Source organism: Phascolarctos cinereus, unplaced genomic scaffold (assembly GCF_003287225.1).
Source record: "Phascolarctos cinereus isolate Bilbo 61053 unplaced genomic scaffold, phaCin_HiC Scaffold_3;HRSCAF=262, whole genome shotgun sequence".
Lineage (NCBI taxonomy): Eukaryota > Metazoa > Chordata > Mammalia > Diprotodontia > Phascolarctidae > Phascolarctos > Phascolarctos cinereus.
Window position 1 is genome coordinate 14670897 of NW_027555736.1, and position 19225 is coordinate 14690121.

At 41.7% G+C, this 19225-nt stretch overlaps 1 protein-coding gene across 2 annotated transcripts in view; it reads left to right on the top strand.

Annotated features, from left to right (window-relative positions):
- Positions 1–19225, top strand: part of PRKG1 (protein kinase cGMP-dependent 1) — a 1361110-nt gene that overhangs the window by 1102449 nt on the left and 239436 nt on the right. For both annotated transcript variants that reach the window (XM_020974951.2, XM_020974950.2), the window contains exons 6-7: positions 3955–4032; positions 8961–9055. In XM_020974951.2, coding sequence (XP_020830610.1) covers positions 3955–4032; positions 8961–9055 — 173 coding nt within the window. The remainder of the gene's footprint in view (positions 1–3954; positions 4033–8960; positions 9056–19225) is intronic.

The following is a 19225-nucleotide window of genomic DNA, read 5'->3' on the forward strand; positions in this document are numbered from 1 at the left end:
CTCCTCTATGCCCCCTTCTTTCCATTCACACAGCCACAACCCTAGCTCAGGCCTTCATCACCACTCACCTTCACTCTGCCTCAAGTCTCACTTAATGCATACTCACTCAGCTGCCAAAGGTTTTCCTACAGTGAAGATCTGACCATGTCAAACATCTTTCTACCCTGCCCCTCACTCAGGAACATCAATGGTTTCCTATTTCTCCCAAGATTTATATAAACTCTTCTATTTGTAATTTAAAATTCTTTATAAGCTGATTCCTTCAAAGCTTTCCAGCCTTTTTACATTTTATTCTCCTCCACTAACTGTATGATCCAGCAACAGTAGTCCTTGTGCACAACACTCCCAACTCTTTGCCTTTTCATTGGCTGTTCCCCATTCCAGGCATGTCCTCTCTTCTCATCTCTGTCACCTGGCTTCTGCTTTTCTGTAAGACTCAGCTCAAATCCCACCTTCTGCAGGAAGTCTTTTCTGGTGCTAGGGACTTCCTTTCTCAGATGACTTTCCATCTACTCTATGTCTTGTATTTACCTAGATATTGACACACAGTCTCCCCTATTGGAATGTGAGCTTTTTGAGGGCAGGGACTGTTTTGGCTTTTCTTTATAGCCCCCAATCCTTAGCACAATGTATGATATATAGTAAGTGTTTAATAAATGCTTACTGACTAGCTACAGATTCTTGGATTTTAAGTTCAAATACATTTCTAGGTCTTTGCCTCTTCCTGTCTGTGGGACAATGCCATCATTCCAAAGTATTCAAGTGTTGAGTCACGCATGGTCAGCTAGAAGCATCCAGGAAATTTGTCAACAGCACCTCCAACATCCTTCCCTGAAGCCCTCACTTAAGTGCTTAGCCAGTATGTAGAGGTGGCCAGCTTTGGCAAGGCCAATGTTGTACATGAGCTGTCAACCCCAGGTTACATATGTTTAAAACACTTTGCAAACTTAGAGCATCTCATCAATCCCAGATATCCTTATTAGATTACACAGGAGCCAGTTACTCAGGCTTTGTCCTAAGCTGCTCCTGCTTGCTCACTGTCCCAGTGGAAGGAGAAGGGGACTTCCTTGGGTGGGATCACCAGCCGATCAGAATTCTCCAGAGGCAACCGGGGCTCCTGTCAATTCTGGTAGATAAACTATGACCCTGAGTCACACATCACCTTTGCATACAGGAAGTCAAGGAGAGGATGCCAGACACTTCCCAAGCAGCTCCTGAGTGCACCTGGTTGAGCGTCTGGCTAACAAGGAAGACAGTCTCCATGGCAGAGGTGATTGCTCTCAAGTTCTTGGATCCTGACCACAGCTCAGTCCCTCCTTAGCTAAGCCACAAGTTGGTGAATGTCGAGGGGCACGGACTGAGCTGTATCAGCATCTTGGCAGGCTAGCAACCGTGAAATGTGAGTGAACTGGGCCTTTCCACACAGACCATGGTGGAAATTTATTACCTGCTTCCTAAATTCATGAGAGAGAAATCTAAAATATAATTAAAAAAACAGGAAAAAATCTCTCTAGAGAGTATAAATGGAAGAAAAACTGAAAAAAAATATTTTTGTATAAAATTCTGAAACCTCTACTTTGAGATTTCAACCACTAATTTTAAGATAAATACAATAGCTCTACCACTTTCGGGGTGGAGGGGGAGCAGGCAGAGATTGTATAGAGAAAAAAGAATTGTACTTCCTCTTTCTATTTATTTTCTTCTGAATAAGATGTACCATCACATAACAGGGAAGCAAAATGAAGCAGCATCATTCATTTACTCATTCATTCATTCATTCATTTAAGGAGCATTAATTATGGGCTTGTTCTATATCAGACACTGCCGGGTAGAAAAAGGACAACAACCAAATGACCTTCTTCCTACCCTCAAGGAGCTTACATTCAACTCTGTTTCTTCTGCTCATTCCATTTTGTTTCTTAATTCTGGCTTCATGTCAGTGACCTCCATACCCTCTCAGAATTCTTTTGGCATTAGGTGTTTCAGACATCAAATCTCGTTATTCTGGGCCATATTTTCCATCAGCGTCTGGACATGACCATAATGATGACATGAATGTATACTTTAAAAATAAGTAAAGAAAATCAATTCAACAAGGATTTATTAAGAACCTTCTATGTGTTAATCATTGTTCTAGGTACTAAGGATGTAAAACCAAAAATAAAACAATCCTTTCCCTTAAGGAGCTTATATTCTAAAGAGGGGAGGCAGGGTAAGTACAGAGATAAATACATGCAAAATATATAAAAACATGTTTTGTGAGAGGGGGAGGAGGAAAAAAACTGGAACAATGATAATAAGGGAGGATCCCTGGAAGGGTCTCATGCAGCAGGTGGTGCTAGAGTTGAACCTCAAAAGCAGTTAGGAATTCCAAGAGACAGAACTCTCCAGACATGGGGGACAGCCTGTGCAAAGACATGGCACCAGGAGATTAACTGTCATATACTGGGAACACCTAATAAACTAAAGAGTTTGTGAGGGAGAATAAAGTGAAATTTGTCTAAAGAGATAGGTTGGATCAAAATTTCAAGAAACTTTAAGTATCAAACAAATAAGGTTGCCTTTTACACTAAAAGCAATACCATATTAGTATGGCTTCTTGAGCAAAAAAAAAAATGCCATGAATCAACTCCAAACATCATCTTCTGCATACCTTAACTTCTCTCTTAGATGGGATGCTCTATGAAGACAGGGCCATTGATAGAGTCTTCAATCTTGTAGTCTTTGTGGTCCCTAGTGCAATGCTTTGTACACAAAAGTCACCCAAGAAGTGTTTGTTAAGTGAATGAATGAATGAATGAATGAATGAATGAATGATTGAAACACTTCATGAATGAATTGAAGAAGTCTTGGGTCTACTATCGTGATTCAGAAGCAAAAGAGTGATTGTCCCACTTTGAATGGAAACTAAGTTATTATGAAAATGGATTATAAAAAGTTCTGTGACAAAATGGTGAATGAATAAGATTGTGAGGAGAAACAGCATGAGTTTATGAGGATATAGCATGGCTCTCCATCTAATGGATAGATATTATATGCACATCATGAATTCAGTGTCTCATAAGAACAGTTGACAATGATATTTTCTGTCCCCAAGTATGGCTCCCTGCTAAGTTACAAAGAAGCTCAGGGCCAGATGGTGTGGTTCTCATTTTTCAGCTTGTATGCCTCCTGACCCAGCAATGAGCTCTCTCCTACCTCCCCTTAGAAAGAGAAATTACTTCTGGTCTTAGAAAAAATAATTCTTGCTCTGGGAATGTGTTGAGTGCCTGCAGCTGGGATAGAATTTTGATACCCCGACTGAGATAATCTGTCTGTTTGTAGCCTTCCTGTGATCCTTGAATGGCTGTCTCAGGCTCTGCAGGTACTAGGCTTAAATTGGCCCCACAAAACTAAAGAATTCTCTTTGGCATAATCAAAAGACAAAGTGCTGCAGCTTGAATATTAAAGCACAAAATGGCCCCTAAAACTTAACCTAAGACCTGCTTACATTACTCCTATACTGGATTCAACAAGCATATGCATCTTTCTGAGGGTGATAAGGATAACCAGATGAGATCAACAAATATGGCAGTAGAGACATTCCAGTTTAATGAGTACTTTTGAAGTTTTGTTTGTTCCTCTTTCTGTCAATGGAAGGGAAAAATGTATATTCCCCTCTTATTCAATTCAGAAAAAAAATAAACAACTAGGGAAATATGGATGTAATTCCCTGAGGAGGGGAGGGAATCATAAAGCACAATTCTAAGAAAAATGGACAAGGTTGAAACGGGTCGTTCATTATTATTATGCTTCTTGATTTAAGCAAATTCTACAATCATCATGGATGTCAGAATTGACGAACTTTCCTGCCCTGGCTTTATGGCATAAACTGTCAGAGTTGCCTTGCACCCTGGCCAGTCTCTCTGGTGATGCTGGTTTCTCAGTTTTTCTGTTATCCCTTCTATTTTTCAGACACACTATGAGAATGGAGAATACATCATCAGGCAAGGGGCCCGAGGGGATACCTTCTTCATCATCAGCAAAGGAACGGTAAGTTTTTCTGATGCCCTTTGAGGCTGGAACAATGATGGCCTTGGGGCACCATCTCTTAGCCATGTTTTCTGTAGGAAGACTCTGAAATGTAGAGTTTTTGACACCATTGTAACTTTTTCAAACATTCCACCACTAGGAGAGGACAACTGGAAGCTAGGCTTCAGAGAGTTAATTCTGAAAAAAAAAATGAACTTATCATTTTAAGATGATCACACCTGTACTTAACACAGTGCTTAGCCTATAGTAAGTACTTAATAAATACTAGTGGAATGAGTGAGTGACTGACTGAAGAGGCCACTCCACTCACTTCCAAGGGATAGGGGGAAGATGGAGGGTAGACTTATATTAACCTATTTTTAGAGGGAAAGAAAATAATTAACCAACTAATCAACCAACAAATATTTATCAAGTGTCTGCTAGGTGCCAGGCACTGTACTAGGCACTGGTAATACAAGGACAAAAGTCAAAGAGTCCTTGACTTCAAGGAGCTCATAATCTGTTAATGGAAACAACATGTATATAACTATATGGAAAAAGAATACAAGGTAATTTTTGAAGGTAAGGCTCTGGCAACAAGGAAATCAGGAAAGATTTAATGTAGAAGGCACTGCTTGACCTATATTTTGAAGGAAATCAGATCGTTAGAGGTAAGAGTAAGGAGGGAAAAGAAAACTACTGTCAGATTACAAAAGTTCATAAGAATTAAAACTCCATGTAGCTTTTAAAGAAAAAAAAAGCCCTCAGAACCACAAGGAGGAATTCTGGAACCTAGGGCAAATTCAGCTGAGTGGGGATCATGGAGATAATCCTCCCTAGTCAGATGCACTCAAGAAATGGGAGGAAGGAATGGAAAGCATGGCATAGAGTGGGGAAGAGGCACCCTCATGGCAGCACACAGCGCAAGGCCAGGGGAGGACTGTCAGGTGCTGGGACAGTTGGCTAGAAATGCTCTAACAGATGCTGGTGCCCTGAAGTAAAGCTCCAGTTACTTCACCTTAGTTATGGCTCTGCTCTGTTCTATGTCCCCTTTGCCATGTGTCTCCAGCTCAACCAGAAGGGACCAGAGCATGCTGTTGTGCCCATATACTATGTCTTCTCTGCGCTCTCAGAATATTGTCATGTATACAGTGAGTGTCCAGTGATAATGGCCATGATGGGGTCCAGCAGGGTAATAAATTAAATAAGTCAGGTTCAAGTCCTGGACTAAGCCTTCATTAGCTGTGTGACCTTGGGCAAGTCACTTGACTTCTCAGTTTCCATTTGTTCTGCTTGCTTCACAGGCTATGTTTAGTAACCCTTAAAGTGTGAGAGGAAAAATAAAGGGCTGTGATGTGGCCCCAGCCATGTCCACATGAGGACAGAGTATGAGTCCTTGCATGTCCTCCCCCTGAAAAGGGAAGCAGATACCAAGGTGATGGAGATGACATTCATGTTGTCATGGCATTTCTCCTTCTGACTCAGCTTTGAGTATCTGGAGAATAAATACAGGTCATGGATTGACTTTTTTTAAAAGCAACATGAAATCACATAGTCCTGAATAGGTTTAGAAGCAGCTTTCGAACATGTTTTCAAAAACTACATTAGTTCTGGGCATCCTGTGTTACAGAAGGGCTCATGCTATAATAAACCACTAGAGAGCAGCCCAGAGCCAGGGCCAGGAGGCAGACCCCAGATAAGGCCAGTGATCAGAACACAGGATGCCCGCACATTTACAATGAAAGGGCCAAGGAGGGTCTAGCTCCAGTTCCACTGAATCAGGGAACAGCACAGGGATGGAACATGGAGGGAGGGAATGAGGCTATGGAATATACCAACAAAGGGGTGATGGGAAGGGGGAAGAGAAACAAACAAAATCAGGTGTGATGAATGAGGGAACGCTCATGAACACCACTTGGGAAGTCTACACCAAGCCATGGACAAACCCATTGCCAGCCAGTCAAGAGCCAAAACAGGAAAAGCCAGTCAGGGTTCATATCCTAGACCAGGGTCAAGAGCCAGCATGTCAGTATTAAACCAATAACAATTCAATTAGCATATATTAAGTATCTAGTAGGTTCAAGGCACTATGGTGGTCCCTGAGGAAAAAAAAAAAACAAGGTTATTTACTCTCAGGGAGCTTACACAATGGGAGTGGGGGTGAGGGAGAAATATAGAAATCCAGCATTCACATGAATAAATATTGGATAACTCATGGAGAAAAGACATCAGGGAATTCTCGGTATCAGATCACGGAGAACAGAGTGATAAAGGACACTTGAGGCAAACTATTTGTCTAATTCCTGGACTAGGTGTCAGCATGATGTAGACAGGATGTTGGACTTGAATTCAGAGGTCCTGGATTTAAATCTCACCTCAGATACTTACTATCTGTGTGACCCTGAGCAAGTCACTTATTTTCCTCGGGCTTTATCTTCCTTATCTAGAAAATGGAGATGGGGGCTAAGGTGGGGAGAGTGGCCTCTCAAATCCTTTCTGGCTCTAAATTCCTGATCTTATCAATTTATTTTTTTGGGGGAAATGTCAGTAGCATGACCAGAGGAGCATTATCTGTGGTCAGTCAAAATGTTTAAGGGTACTCATCACAGAAACTAGACTGGGGTGGGGGGAGATTCTGACAAATTGAATCTCAGATTTTCCAGAACCAAAGAAAATTAATCAGAGTAAAACCTCATATTTCATGGGTTAATCAATTAGCATATATTAATACACATTCCATGGCTAAAAATGGACAGAAAACCTATCGGAATTTGAACATACCCAACGGATGCTCTTGGTCCCAGAGATTCTTTCCCTGCTCAACTTCACGCTGTGTTTATGGACCATGTGCTCCTGACAGAGCCCCTGAGCTACGCTGTTGGAGGCACACTGTGGTCATGAATCTTCACTGCTGCCTGAAAGAAACAAAAGCTTGTGGCCAAAAACGGGTGAACAGACGTTCATGGGGGTGCCGGTTTTGGAGTCTTTAAAGGAGAATCTTGATGAGAATGGCCACATTTGGAGTTCTTGTCCCTTCGCCATTCTGAGGACGATGGGAATTTGGGGAGAAACTGGTTTCCTGGGCTTATATGATCAAAAATATAATTGTGTTGTGTTAAGCTTGCTGATCATGCCACTGTCTACATTAACCAGGCTGGTTCTCCAAAGGCCAGCATCCTCAGTCCCCAGGATGAGATGTGAAACCTTTATAGATCACAAGGTCATAGACCTGGCTCAAATCTTAGAAATCACTGAGTCTCACCTTCATTTCACTGGTGAGTAACTGAGGCACCAGGCAAAGAAGTGGCCTGCCTAGGGTCACACAGGGAGGATGTTTAAGAGGCAAAATCATAGATGTGGAGACAGAAAGGACTTTGAAAGCCATCTAGCTTAGAGGCAAGATCAGTAAAGCATTTTGCAAATCTTAAAGCACTGTATGAATGCTACCTATCACTTATTATTATTGAGTTTATCCCAGTCACTTTCCAAAATGAGGAACAGACAGGTTAGGTGATTTACCCAGGGCCATATACCTAAAACATTTCAGAGGTAAAGTCATCAAGTTAGAGCTGGAAATGACCTTAGGGGCCTTCCAGTTTAAGACTTTATTTTACATATGGAAATTAAGACATAGAGGTTATTTGACTTACCCAATGTCACACAGTTAATAAATGCCTGATGTGGGATTCAAATCTAGATCTTTCTGAACCTCCACTCCAAGGCTTGTGTAACATTGTCAGAGCCTTCAGAAACCTTAAGATGAGTCACTGGAAGGGAGGTGCTATAGAAACAGGGTGTAAATTCTCAATCAAGGACCCCAGCTCTTTGGTGGTTTTCCCCAGAGGCCCCTGGGGATTTTGTGAGAAAGGAGAATCAATAACATCTTTGGTTCACCCTCATGCTTCTTCATCAGCTAGGAATCCTCCCCAACCTGTCATGGGGATTCATGAAAAGAGTGAAAACGAGTACTGAGCTGTGCTGATTCCTGTGGAAAAGGGAGGGAGAGGTAAGGTGAGGCAGCCTCATTCAAAAAGGCAAAGATGAGGAACAGGATGGAAAGGTAGGGTGGGGATGCCAGCAAGCCCTGGGACTTAACATATTAATAAGCCTGGCATTTGTCTTAGAACAAAAAGGGAAACAAGTGATTTCCTTACATTTAAAAAAATTGAATGTGAAAACGGAGCCCTCGAGAAGGTATTTTCTCTGGGCCACTAAACCTGTTTTCTTTCCGGAAAATGAAGTAAGAGATGTAGCAGGGTGCCCTGGCCCTCCAGACAGGTATCCCTGTCTGTGTTTAGTTCTACTGATTGAAGCAGGAAACAGTTATGCCTCTGTAAAGAAACTCTCCCCTCAACAGTCAGAGAGAGAGGTGACAGTATGTTTTGAAATAATTTCACAGCCACCACCTCCACCTCACAGCTCTTCAAACTGGCAGAAATCTGAGTCACAAACACTTTGACATAGAACTGTTTAGCATTGACCTCTGGGTCTTCTAATTCTGTTCAAAGAGTCAATGTCCTACAATGGAAAGAATGTTTGATTCGAGTTCTAAGATCTGGGTTCAAGCTTCAGCTTTGACCACTCATTTAATTTCTCTGGGCCTCAGTTTCTTCATGTGTAAATGACAGGGTTTGCTCTTGATTGTTTTTAAGTTTTCCAGCCCCAAATCTATGGTTTTATGAAAGATTGTGTGTGTGTGTGAGTGTGTGTTATGTGTGTGTGTGTGTGTGTGTGTGTGTGTGTGTGTGTGTATTTGCTAGATGAGTTCAGAGATAGGAGAAATCACTACCTGATCCAGGAAGTCTTCCTGGAAGAGACAGGCCTGGGGCTGTTCCCTGAAGGGTGGATGCAAATTTGTGACAAGCCCAAGGTAGCCATCCTCACCCACCATCACTTGTGACAAAGGCTTTATTCTTCTAACATTTTCATTCTCTTCTTTTCCCCATTAGGTAAATGTCACTCGAGAAGATTCTCCGAGTGAAGACCCAATCTTTCTTCGCACTTTAGGAAAAGGAGATTGGTTTGGAGAAAAGGCCTTGCAAGGGTAAGTGGAGATTGTTACTGCATTGTTAAACTGAGAGTAATAATGACCTCCTTCTTTCTACAATAAGCTGCCAATAGGCCAGAATCACCTAGAGCTGTATCACTCACTTTTTTTGTTCCCAGTGGAGTCTCACATACAAACAGACCTTTACTGAACACTTGGGGATGTCCATACTGATGGCTTATATGGGCTTTCCAAAGGCACATAATGGATAAAGTACTGACCCATAATCAACTTAAAAGGGGAAGGGGAAGGGGAAAGGACTCAGAATCTATGTAGAGCCTGCTATGTGCTGGGCAGTGTGTGAAGCAATTTTAAAAGTCCTGGTTGAGCGTATGATGTCTAAGCTTCCTTCTATCTCTTTAGCTCTGATGCTGTGAAATTCTCACTTTACTGAGAGAGCTTCTCCTTTTACATATCATGCACGGGAATGTCTCTCAAAATTCTTTGAAGGTAGGAATGGAATTGAATGAAAAGGAGAAACAGTTATTGAAGGTGTACTAAGTGCCTAGCTCTGAAGATAGAGATAGAAAAGCAAGATTTCCTGACCTCAGGATACTCACATTCTAATTAGGGGAGACAGTATGTATAGGCAGGCTTAGCAGCAGGGCACTTTGGGGAGCAGTGTCAGGACAGGTGGTGCCTGACCATTGACTGTTGGGAAGGAGATAAGGGGGATGAGGGATGGACTGGAATGCAGTTCTGGGTTACCTCAAGGATTATAGGGATGAGGATTAAGAGATGGCAGCCTCCAGCCAAGAAGAGGCATCTAGAGCCCAGCGGGAATTAGGCAAGAGTTACTTTACCTATGGTTTCAGCTTATCTTGATTTACAGAGTACCTAATCTCTCCAATAGTAGTAATAAGTGTACTCACTTATATACTGATCCACATCTGTGTTCCAGATGCTCTCTTAGACAGTTTCCTGGGCCATTAAGAGGTTAAATATTTTGTCCATGGTCACACAGGTAGCGTGTATCAGAAGCAGGACCTGAAGCTGGCTCTCGGGGCATTGTGCCAAGTTTTGGCACACTGACATCTCCCTGAGACCTCACAGAGTGTTCTTAATGAGGAGCATGGCACACTGGGTAAAATGCTGTGCTTGAAGTCAAGAGGACCTGGATTGGAATCTTGTTTAAGTTACTATCAGTGTGACCCAGGGCAAGTCACAATAGAGCATCTGATTGGGTGGTAGATATGGCTTGTATGAGCCTCAAAGGAGGATATAAGAATGAGATAAGAGTACTCAGTGGTGTTCTTCTCATGCGATGTGTTGGTGAGTTAAACACCGCAATCTTTCAGAAAAGAGAGATAAATACATATGTCATCTAAAAAGAATTACTTAGCACAATTTGCTTGAAATATTTTAATTAGTTATTATTAAGAGGTTGAATGGATAAGACGATGTGATATTATATCCCTAGTTTTGCCATAAAGTATGAACTTCAGCCCTACTGTGAAGACAGAGAGAAGACCTTTTTGGCAAAAGCCTCTTGCCTCATTTAAGCCTTTGGAATCACAGAAACATTGAATGTCAGAACTGAGACCAAACCCCTTCATTTGATAGAGCCTGAGGGCCAGGCCATCAAGCAGTTAATCTGTTAAGAGAGTCAGTCCCAGAACCCACTTGAATAGGAAACAGACAGCTGGCAGGATTTGGGTATCTAATTCCAGGTGTTAGAGCGTTTATCTGGAAGAATTAGCAACAGGGGGTTACTTATCCTCGAAATGGTTCAGAATGGAAACACATTTCTATTTCTGCTCAATTTTAAAAACTGCATCATAAAACATTGGCCATACACGTTCCATAAACAAACACAGCTTGGTGATTTGTGCTTTCCCCCCTCCAGCATTAGAGGGTATGGGCTCTTTCCTTCTTTCCAAGGTAACAGATAGAGAAGTGTGATAGCACATATTGACCATTTGCTTCCCTCCCTGGGGTCACATGCCTTTCAACCAACCCACTCATAGATGTGCCAGCCCCTCAGCGGCTTTGTATGTGAATCTGTTAGAGTCTTATTTCATGCTGTGCTTTTCATGTGGCAAAGTTGGAAGAAATGTGAGGGAGAATACTTTCCCAAAGGAGGGCACCAACAGAAAGGATCTTGGGTGAGAGATCTGTACAGATGCATCTCCCCTGGCCCAATGCACAACTCTCTGTGCATCACAAGCTGGATTTCCAAAAGGAGAACAAAACCAGAGAGGGCTAAAATCAGGACAAAATTTCCTCTGTGTAAGGAAAGCCTAGAAACAGTTTCTTTCCAGCAGAGTCAATTAGCTAAACAATGATATTTCCCTATTAGTGTCATTGGTCAATGCATCCTGCTCACTGCTATGATTTAGAATCCTAGGCGCGTAGAACTTCACCTGAAAGAGACCACAGAGCTGTCTCACCCAAACTCAACATTCAGCCAATGAAGATGCAAAGGCCCAGGATGCTGACAGGATTTCACCAAGAACACACAGATAGTATGCTTGAGAGGCAGGATTTGAATCCAGGGCATTTGAATTCAGAGTCAACGAATTGTCCACTGCATCACATTGCCTCATTCCTGACGCACTGCTCTGATCACATCACTCCATGACTCCAAAGCATTCAATGGTTCCCTGCTAGCAAACAAGAGATAGGGCTTAGTGTGAGGTGCACAATGGTAATTTTGATTACATTAAATTAAAAAGGGTTTGTACAAATAAAACAAATGTAACCAAGATCAGAAGGAAAGCAGAAAATTGGGAACAATTTTTATAGAGAATTTATCAGATAAAGGTCTCATATGTCAAATATATAAAGAACTTTGTCACATCTATAAGAATACAAGCCACTCCCCAACTGATAAATGGTCAAAGGATGTGAACACGCAGTTTTCCGATGGAAAAAGCAAAACAATTTATAGTCATATGAAAAGATGCTCTAAATCATTATTGATTAGAGAATGCAGATTCAAACAACCTTGAGATATCGTTTTACAGATATAAGATTGGCTAAAGTTATTGAAAGGGAAAAAAACAAATATTGAAAGGGATGTGGAAAAATTGGGACACTAATTCACTGGTGAAGGAACTGTGAACTGATCTTGTCATTTTGGAGAACAATCCTGAATTATGTCCAAAGAGTTATTAATCTGCCTATACCCTTTGATCCAGCAACACCGTATTAGCCTGTTTCCAAAGATGATCAGGGAAAAAGGAAAACTACCTCTATGTTCTAAAATATTTATGGCACCTCTCTTTGTGATGGCAAAGAACTGGAGATTGCAGGGATGCCCATCAATTGGGGAATGGCTGAACAAGTTGTGATGTACAATTGTGATGGACTATTACTGTGCCCTAAGAAATGATAAGCTACACAACCTTAGAAAAACATGGAAAGACTCGCATGAAATAATGAAGAGCAAAATGAACAGAACCAAGAGAATGCTGTGCGCAGTAAGAGCGATAATATCTTAAGAACAACTTTGAGTGATCTTGACTATTATAAATACCCAAATTAACTGCCAAGGACTATAGAATGGTTTTAAATATATACACATATTTGTTTCTAATGGTAACCATCTCTAGAGTGGCATGGCAAGGAAAGAAAATAAGAAAAGAAAGTTGTATGATGACTTTATTATATAATTTAAAAGGAATAGTAAGTTATACATAATAAATTTGCAGTTTCATGTGTAATCATCTTTTTTTCTATTCTACCATGTTATGGAAATGCTTGTTTCATTTTTTAAGTTCAGAATTAAAAAACAAAAATGCAAAACACAAATCCTTGCAGGTGTGAGAGACCCTCTACAATATAGCCTTGAGACAATAACTAAGTATGTTCTATTAGCATCACCCACTATGTGGGTGATAAAAATGACAACCACCCCACCTTCCAGGACATGAAATTCTATTAGGGGAATATGACACACTAAGACAAGTAAAAAATGAGGCAGAGCATGATTAGGTCTGTCAAAGTACAGTTCAGAGAAAGAACTGTAAGGAAAATGGAGGTGGGAGAGGCTTTTTTTTTAAATTCACTAAACATTTGAACCAGAGGGATCATGTCAGATGTCCTTTCAACCAGCAGCTTTCCTCCTCGAATTACACATTGCCAAGGCATTGTTCCTTTGGCTCTGCATTTCTGTGGTCTCTTCATTCACATCCAGACCTACCCTCTTTCACAAAGGACCATGCTTCCTGAAATGAAGAAGCAGTGAACGATTTCAAATCTTGCCTCTGCCCCTTGCTATCTGCTTTCCTTGGCAAGTCATGTAACCTCCTCTTGCCTCTGTTTTTTCCTCCGTAGCAATGGGAGTGTTGGATTAGATACAGTGGAGTTTCCTTCCATCTCTATGACCCTTGATACTGCTTCCAGCTCTGTCTTCATGTTCTGTTACTGTCTTTTTCTCAAGCATCATTGCTCCAACAGAAGAAAAGGCTCAACTTTTCCTCATTCAGATTGCATTGCATTTCTGGTTTCTAGCTGGACAGCCTGAAACTTCGTATTACCCGCAACTTCATGGGCCTTTCTGAGCATCTGTGAAGTTTTGAATTTTACAATGACTGATCCCTCTTTATTCAGGACCTAATATTTCAAAATGTGGTTTTTCCACAAATAAAATGTGTATCTCTTGGGGAAATGGTTTTTTGAAAGCTCTTTCAAGCTATCCAGGAGTACTTTTATAGCCCAAAATGAAGAATTGGGTTCCTAGCTCTCACTGAGGGAGGGACCACTGGTGCTAATTTCCTTCACAGTGAATGCAGCTTGCCCTGTTATTTTTAGTCTAAGAGAGCCCAGAACTGGTGTCAACTTACACACCTGGTTTGTATTTTTAGGAAAGTGATGGCCATATTATTATTATGTTTCTTGCCAAAGCCATTTCCATATATGCTACAAAGTGGGGTAGCAATGTTTCCTCCCAGGGAAGAACATAATAAAGGGGAAATCCAAGCAGTAGAAGTGCAGAATTTCAGAGATGCAGGGGACTTTCTAACCCATTGTGACCAAACCATCCCTGCCCCATACATCTAGCAGGGGGTCAGGCGGGGCTGGTGGGACCCTGGATTTGGAGTCAGAGAACATGGATTCAGATCCTGCCTCTGATGTCTGCTGCCTGTGAGTCTTTAGAAAATCACTTAACCTCTCAGGGCCTCAGTTTACTCATCTGTAAAATGAAGGAGCTGGACTTGTCCTATGTCCAGGTCTAGATACCTATGATCCTTTGACAAAAGATTGCCCAATCTTGATCAAAGACATCCACTACTTTGTGAGGAAGCCTTTCTTCTCTGAGACAGATCCTACAGTAGAAGATGGCGTTCACAGTGGAAAGAGCACCGACTTTGGGGTCAGTGGACCAGGGTTCAAATCATGGCTCCACAACATGCTGCCTTGATGAGGGCCATCTCTCTGAGCCTCAGTTTCCTTCACAGTAAAATCAGGGGGTAGACCAGAAGAACTCTAAGATCCCTTCCAGATTTTAATCCATTAGGCTGGGACTCTAATTGTTGAGAGGTTTAACCTCATAGAAAGATAAAACCTGCCTCTCTGTCATGCCACCCATTGTTCATGATTATGACCTCTGGGGACAATGAGAATGATTCTCGTCCATCTTCTGAGGGCCAGCCCTTCAAATATTAGAAAACTACTGTCATGTTCTCCACCTAAACCTTCTTTTCTTTTTCTGTCTGGCCTCACTGTGTCTGGGTCCCCTAAGGGTAAGGCATTATGGGAGCTTAGCTCTAGAGCTGGAATGACCCTGAAGCACCATCATTTTCAAGAGGAAATTGAGGCCCAGTCACATTGTCCAGATATCATTCTCGGTCCTTTGTTGCCTGTTGCTGCATAGAACAGGTTTAGAATCAACTTAATGGGTTGGTGAAATACGGAATTTGTTTTATCCCATGGACCATCAGGATTGTTGGTTCTATCAGACTCACCAAATACGAAGGTGATGGTGGTGACAGCTGCTGCCTTAAAAACGTTTCGAGTTCATGGGGACTAGGAAAAAGTCTATTATTTTCTATTAGACGTGAGACTTGGGCAATGAGAACTTGAATGATCATTTAAAAGGCTTCACATTTCCTCAGAGGTTAGGGCAGATAGTAGTTAAGTTACTTTCCAAGGGTCATGTAGAAAGCAAATGTCTGAAACAGGACTGGAACCCAATCTTTATGTTTCCCAGGGGCCTATCAGGTGCCTCAGACACTGAATGGCCATGGATTTCAAGAACTGTTCCTCATTAATAGGATGGGAGGGTTGCATTAGATGAACCTTAGATCTAAGTTTATGATCCTATAGGATTCTAATTATGTGATTGAACCAGTCAAGTAGCATTTATGAAACACTTAATATGTACTAGGTACTAGAGAGAGAGAGAGAGAGAGAGAGAGAGAGAGAGAGAGAGAGAAAGGAGGGAGGAAGGAAGATACACAAATGAATTGGTATATTCAGGATCCCATAGCCAATATGTGTCAGATGTGGCCCTTGGCTCAGGTCTTCCTGGCTCTGAGGCTGGCTCTCTATCCACTATCTTGCTACCTCTCATGAAGTAGGTAATGCAAGCATTGGTGGTGCCCATTTTATGGATTAGGAAACTGGCACCCAGAAAAGTTTGGTGATTTGCCTTAGATTATACAACTAATGAGTGCCAGAACTGGGACCCCAACTCAGTTTTCTGATTCTAAGCCCAACATTGTTGGGGCTATTTTGTTTGGCTTGCTTTAATGTTTCTACCTCTTTTAAGTAGTGAAAAATAGTGGTCAACATTTTGAATGAAATGCATCTTGGGATAATGCTATTTCCTCAGATGTACAGAGACACTCACATGGCATGGATCCATTCATCAGTTTAGTCAACAAGCAAATATTTGCCAGTTGCCCATATAGGAAGAAACAGCTGCTTGTGTGGTGACCATTGATAAGGGTGTCACTGCCATATCGTGTCAGGAAACAAAACACTTTTGAGAAATGGAGGACAAGTGAGTGGTGGTCATTGTGACCATACTGAGAGGTAGGGAGGCAGCTATTCATCAAGCTGGCATGTATCTTGAGTATGATAGAGAATCTTCCAGCAACCCACTTCTGGTGATTCATGTTGGGATAAATGATCCTGCCTGAAGAGTCCTTGGAAGCTTGTATGGAATTAGTTCTTGGAAAAAAGAAATAAAATAAAATTTTAGGAACTCAGGTAGTCTTTCCGTGATGACTGATGATCATAGACACAGACTTTAGAAGACAAAGACAGGTTTGGGAAGGGAACAGCTAGATAGAAAGTGGTGCCTAAGAACAGGATTTGGATTTGTGGACCATGGGTTAATCTACAGTAGTGATGAGCTTTTAGCCAGAAATGAAGAACACCAAACAAAGGCTGGTAAGAGTGTTGTGAATCTGATTTAAAAACACTTAAAACTCAGGGAGAAGGAGGGGGAAGGAAAAAAGTAAACAAAACCAAAACAAAACAGTGACTGTCTACTCAAATGCCAAAGAAAGCAGCAGATACAACAGAAGAAGAATATTTGAGATGCCTAGAAGTAGGAGACAAAAGAAATCAAGAAAGGACTTGTCTATAAAAACTTAAGTCCTTTTGTCTCCTGCATGGCCTTTTAATAATTAATTTGCTTCCATTATGTTGCATACATTACCTGTTACCTTGCATTGGAAGTATTTGCATTGAGAAGGATCACTTTAGGAGCATGGGCCCAGAAGCTTGAGCTAGCTCTGCTTTTGCAGGAAGACTTGGGCAGCTAGGGGGTGTCATAGTGTATGGAGCACTGGGGCTAGAGTCCTGAAGACTCATCTTCCTGAGTTCAAATCCAGTCTCAGATACTTAATAATTGTATGACCCCAGGCAAGTCACTTAATTTCTGTTTTCCTCAGTTTCCTCATCTGTAAAATGAGCTGGAGAAGAAAATGGCAAATCACCCAGTTTCTCTGCCAAGAAAACCCCTAGTGGGGTCACGAAGAGTCAGACATGACTGAAACAACTGAACAGCAATCCAGGAAGACTCAGAAAGAGAGAGTGGCTAGAGATGTCTCAGGGTCATAGAAATAGCTTCTGCTTTGCTTTTCCAGTTATCTCCAAAGAGAGTAATAGTGCCAAACTCAAATAAGAAACCAATCCCTGTGGACTGGTTGTTGACTTAGAGAACCACCAATTAACATTATCTTCGTTGTATTTTAATTTCTTTTGTTAAGCATTTGTTAAACATTCTTTGCTAAACAATAATGGACATTGGAATCTGGTTCTGACACTCTGGAGCTTTGCAAGTGGTGAGTCTACCCCTCTGGTGGAGAGGAAGCAGTGTTCCATTTGGAATCTGAGGACCCTATTCCCATCCCATTTCTTGTGTTTAGGACTGGAACAGTGGTTCTAGGCAAGTCTCCTCACCTGTCTGGGCCTCAGTTTCCCCATCTGTCCTCGGGGAAGGTGATCTCTTCCAGCTCTAGATTTTTGATTCCATAATTGCCCCAACTGACTGCGGCAATGTTGACTTGTACAATTTCATAGCCCACACAGAGCCTTGCACATATTAAGTATCGGTTCAATGAGACTGTAAATGCTGGCTGTTCAATGTCTCAAAAGAGAGAAAATATGTGGATGGTGGGACTCATATTGGCATAATTGTTCTCTTGATTTTTTTCTTGAAAAATGTATGTGGAAGATACAAGGAGTGAGGGACAGAGAAAGCGGAGAGAGAATCCAGGAATCAGTACACTGAATACTTGTAAATAAACTCACTTGGCAGCGATCAAACCCTTTAGTGGGCAAGTAGAGACAGAAAGGAGAACAATTTCTACACTTCATACCCTTTACCATGCAATTAGGTACTTCCCACTGGGGGGCTCAATTCAAGTCATTACCTGTCTGACCCTCCCTTTTCTCATCTGTCAAATGGGCTTTCCGATGTTCCCTACCTTGTGAGATATTAATGCTACAGCAACTTCTCGAGTGTGATGAAAATAACAGGGAGATGTGATCAGGTTTGGGGAAGAAGCACTTGAACCATTTTGGGCAAGGATGATCATCCTTTAAGTCACTCGTTCTGGAGAGCACAGCTCTACGTATTGTTTTGTAAGTTTTTATGGTGTTCTTGTCTCTGTTTCTGGTGACATCCTCATTTCTCTGATCCCAAGTCATAGTCCTGCCTTGGGAGATCAGATACTGAGGACCAGGAACAGCCTGCCTCCCTGTGCTCAGGGCAGAGGGCTGCAGGGGGTCATTTCTCACTCACTGCTCACCTGATGGTTAGCAACCAATCTTCCTCGAGGAAAATAAAGCCCATCTCTCTCTGAGTGAGATGAAGATACGGAGCGAAGGCTGTTTCCGCTTAGAAAAGCAAGTCATGGAAAGATTATGAGTCACACTCTTAGCCCATAAGGTCCTCAAGGGCAGGGAGCAGGTCTTATTCATCTTGAAACCTCCTATGTGATGACGACAGTTGTGTTGCATAATGGATAGAAGGTCAGCTTTGAAGGCAGGAAGACGGAGGTGAAAATCTTGCCTCTGACACATACCAGCTGGACCACTGTTGATAAGTCACTTAATCTTTCTAGGCCATAGGTGACTAAGACTATAAATTAGAGAGGAGCCTTGGAAGGATTCCCCAGTGGTGCGCTCTCTACAATGAAGAAATCGCAGATGGAGCGTTGGTTGGAGAGGGATAATCCCCCAGAGCAACGAATACAGTGCATAGCAGGGTTCCTGGGAAGTAGCAGATGATTAATAATATTGATAGATTCATTCATTGGCACTGAGCAGGTTCCAAATAATTGAATGAGACAATGGATCTAAAATGCTCTACAAAATGTATTTACCATTACTTATGACGATGGTAGCTGCCATTTACATAAGCCCTTTAAGGTTTGCAAAATTCATTATATAGATTATCTTATGTGGTCCTCACAAGCCACTTCATAGAGCTATTATGAGGAAAATATTTTGAGACAAGTAATTATTTCATACTTTAATTTAATTTATCAATAATGCAGATTGCAGCCCATCCATACCTATCCATTCCATGTGACTCTGGTCTGTGTTCTCCTATAGCTCTGCTTCAGAGGGTCCTTCCACCACCCTAAAGGGCTTTTTCTAGATCTCCTGGTATCTCTGGATACCAAGGAAACCCACAGTCTGTCCCTTGCTTATCCTTTTTTCTCATGACTGACATACTTTTTTCTTTCCCTGATCATAATGTTT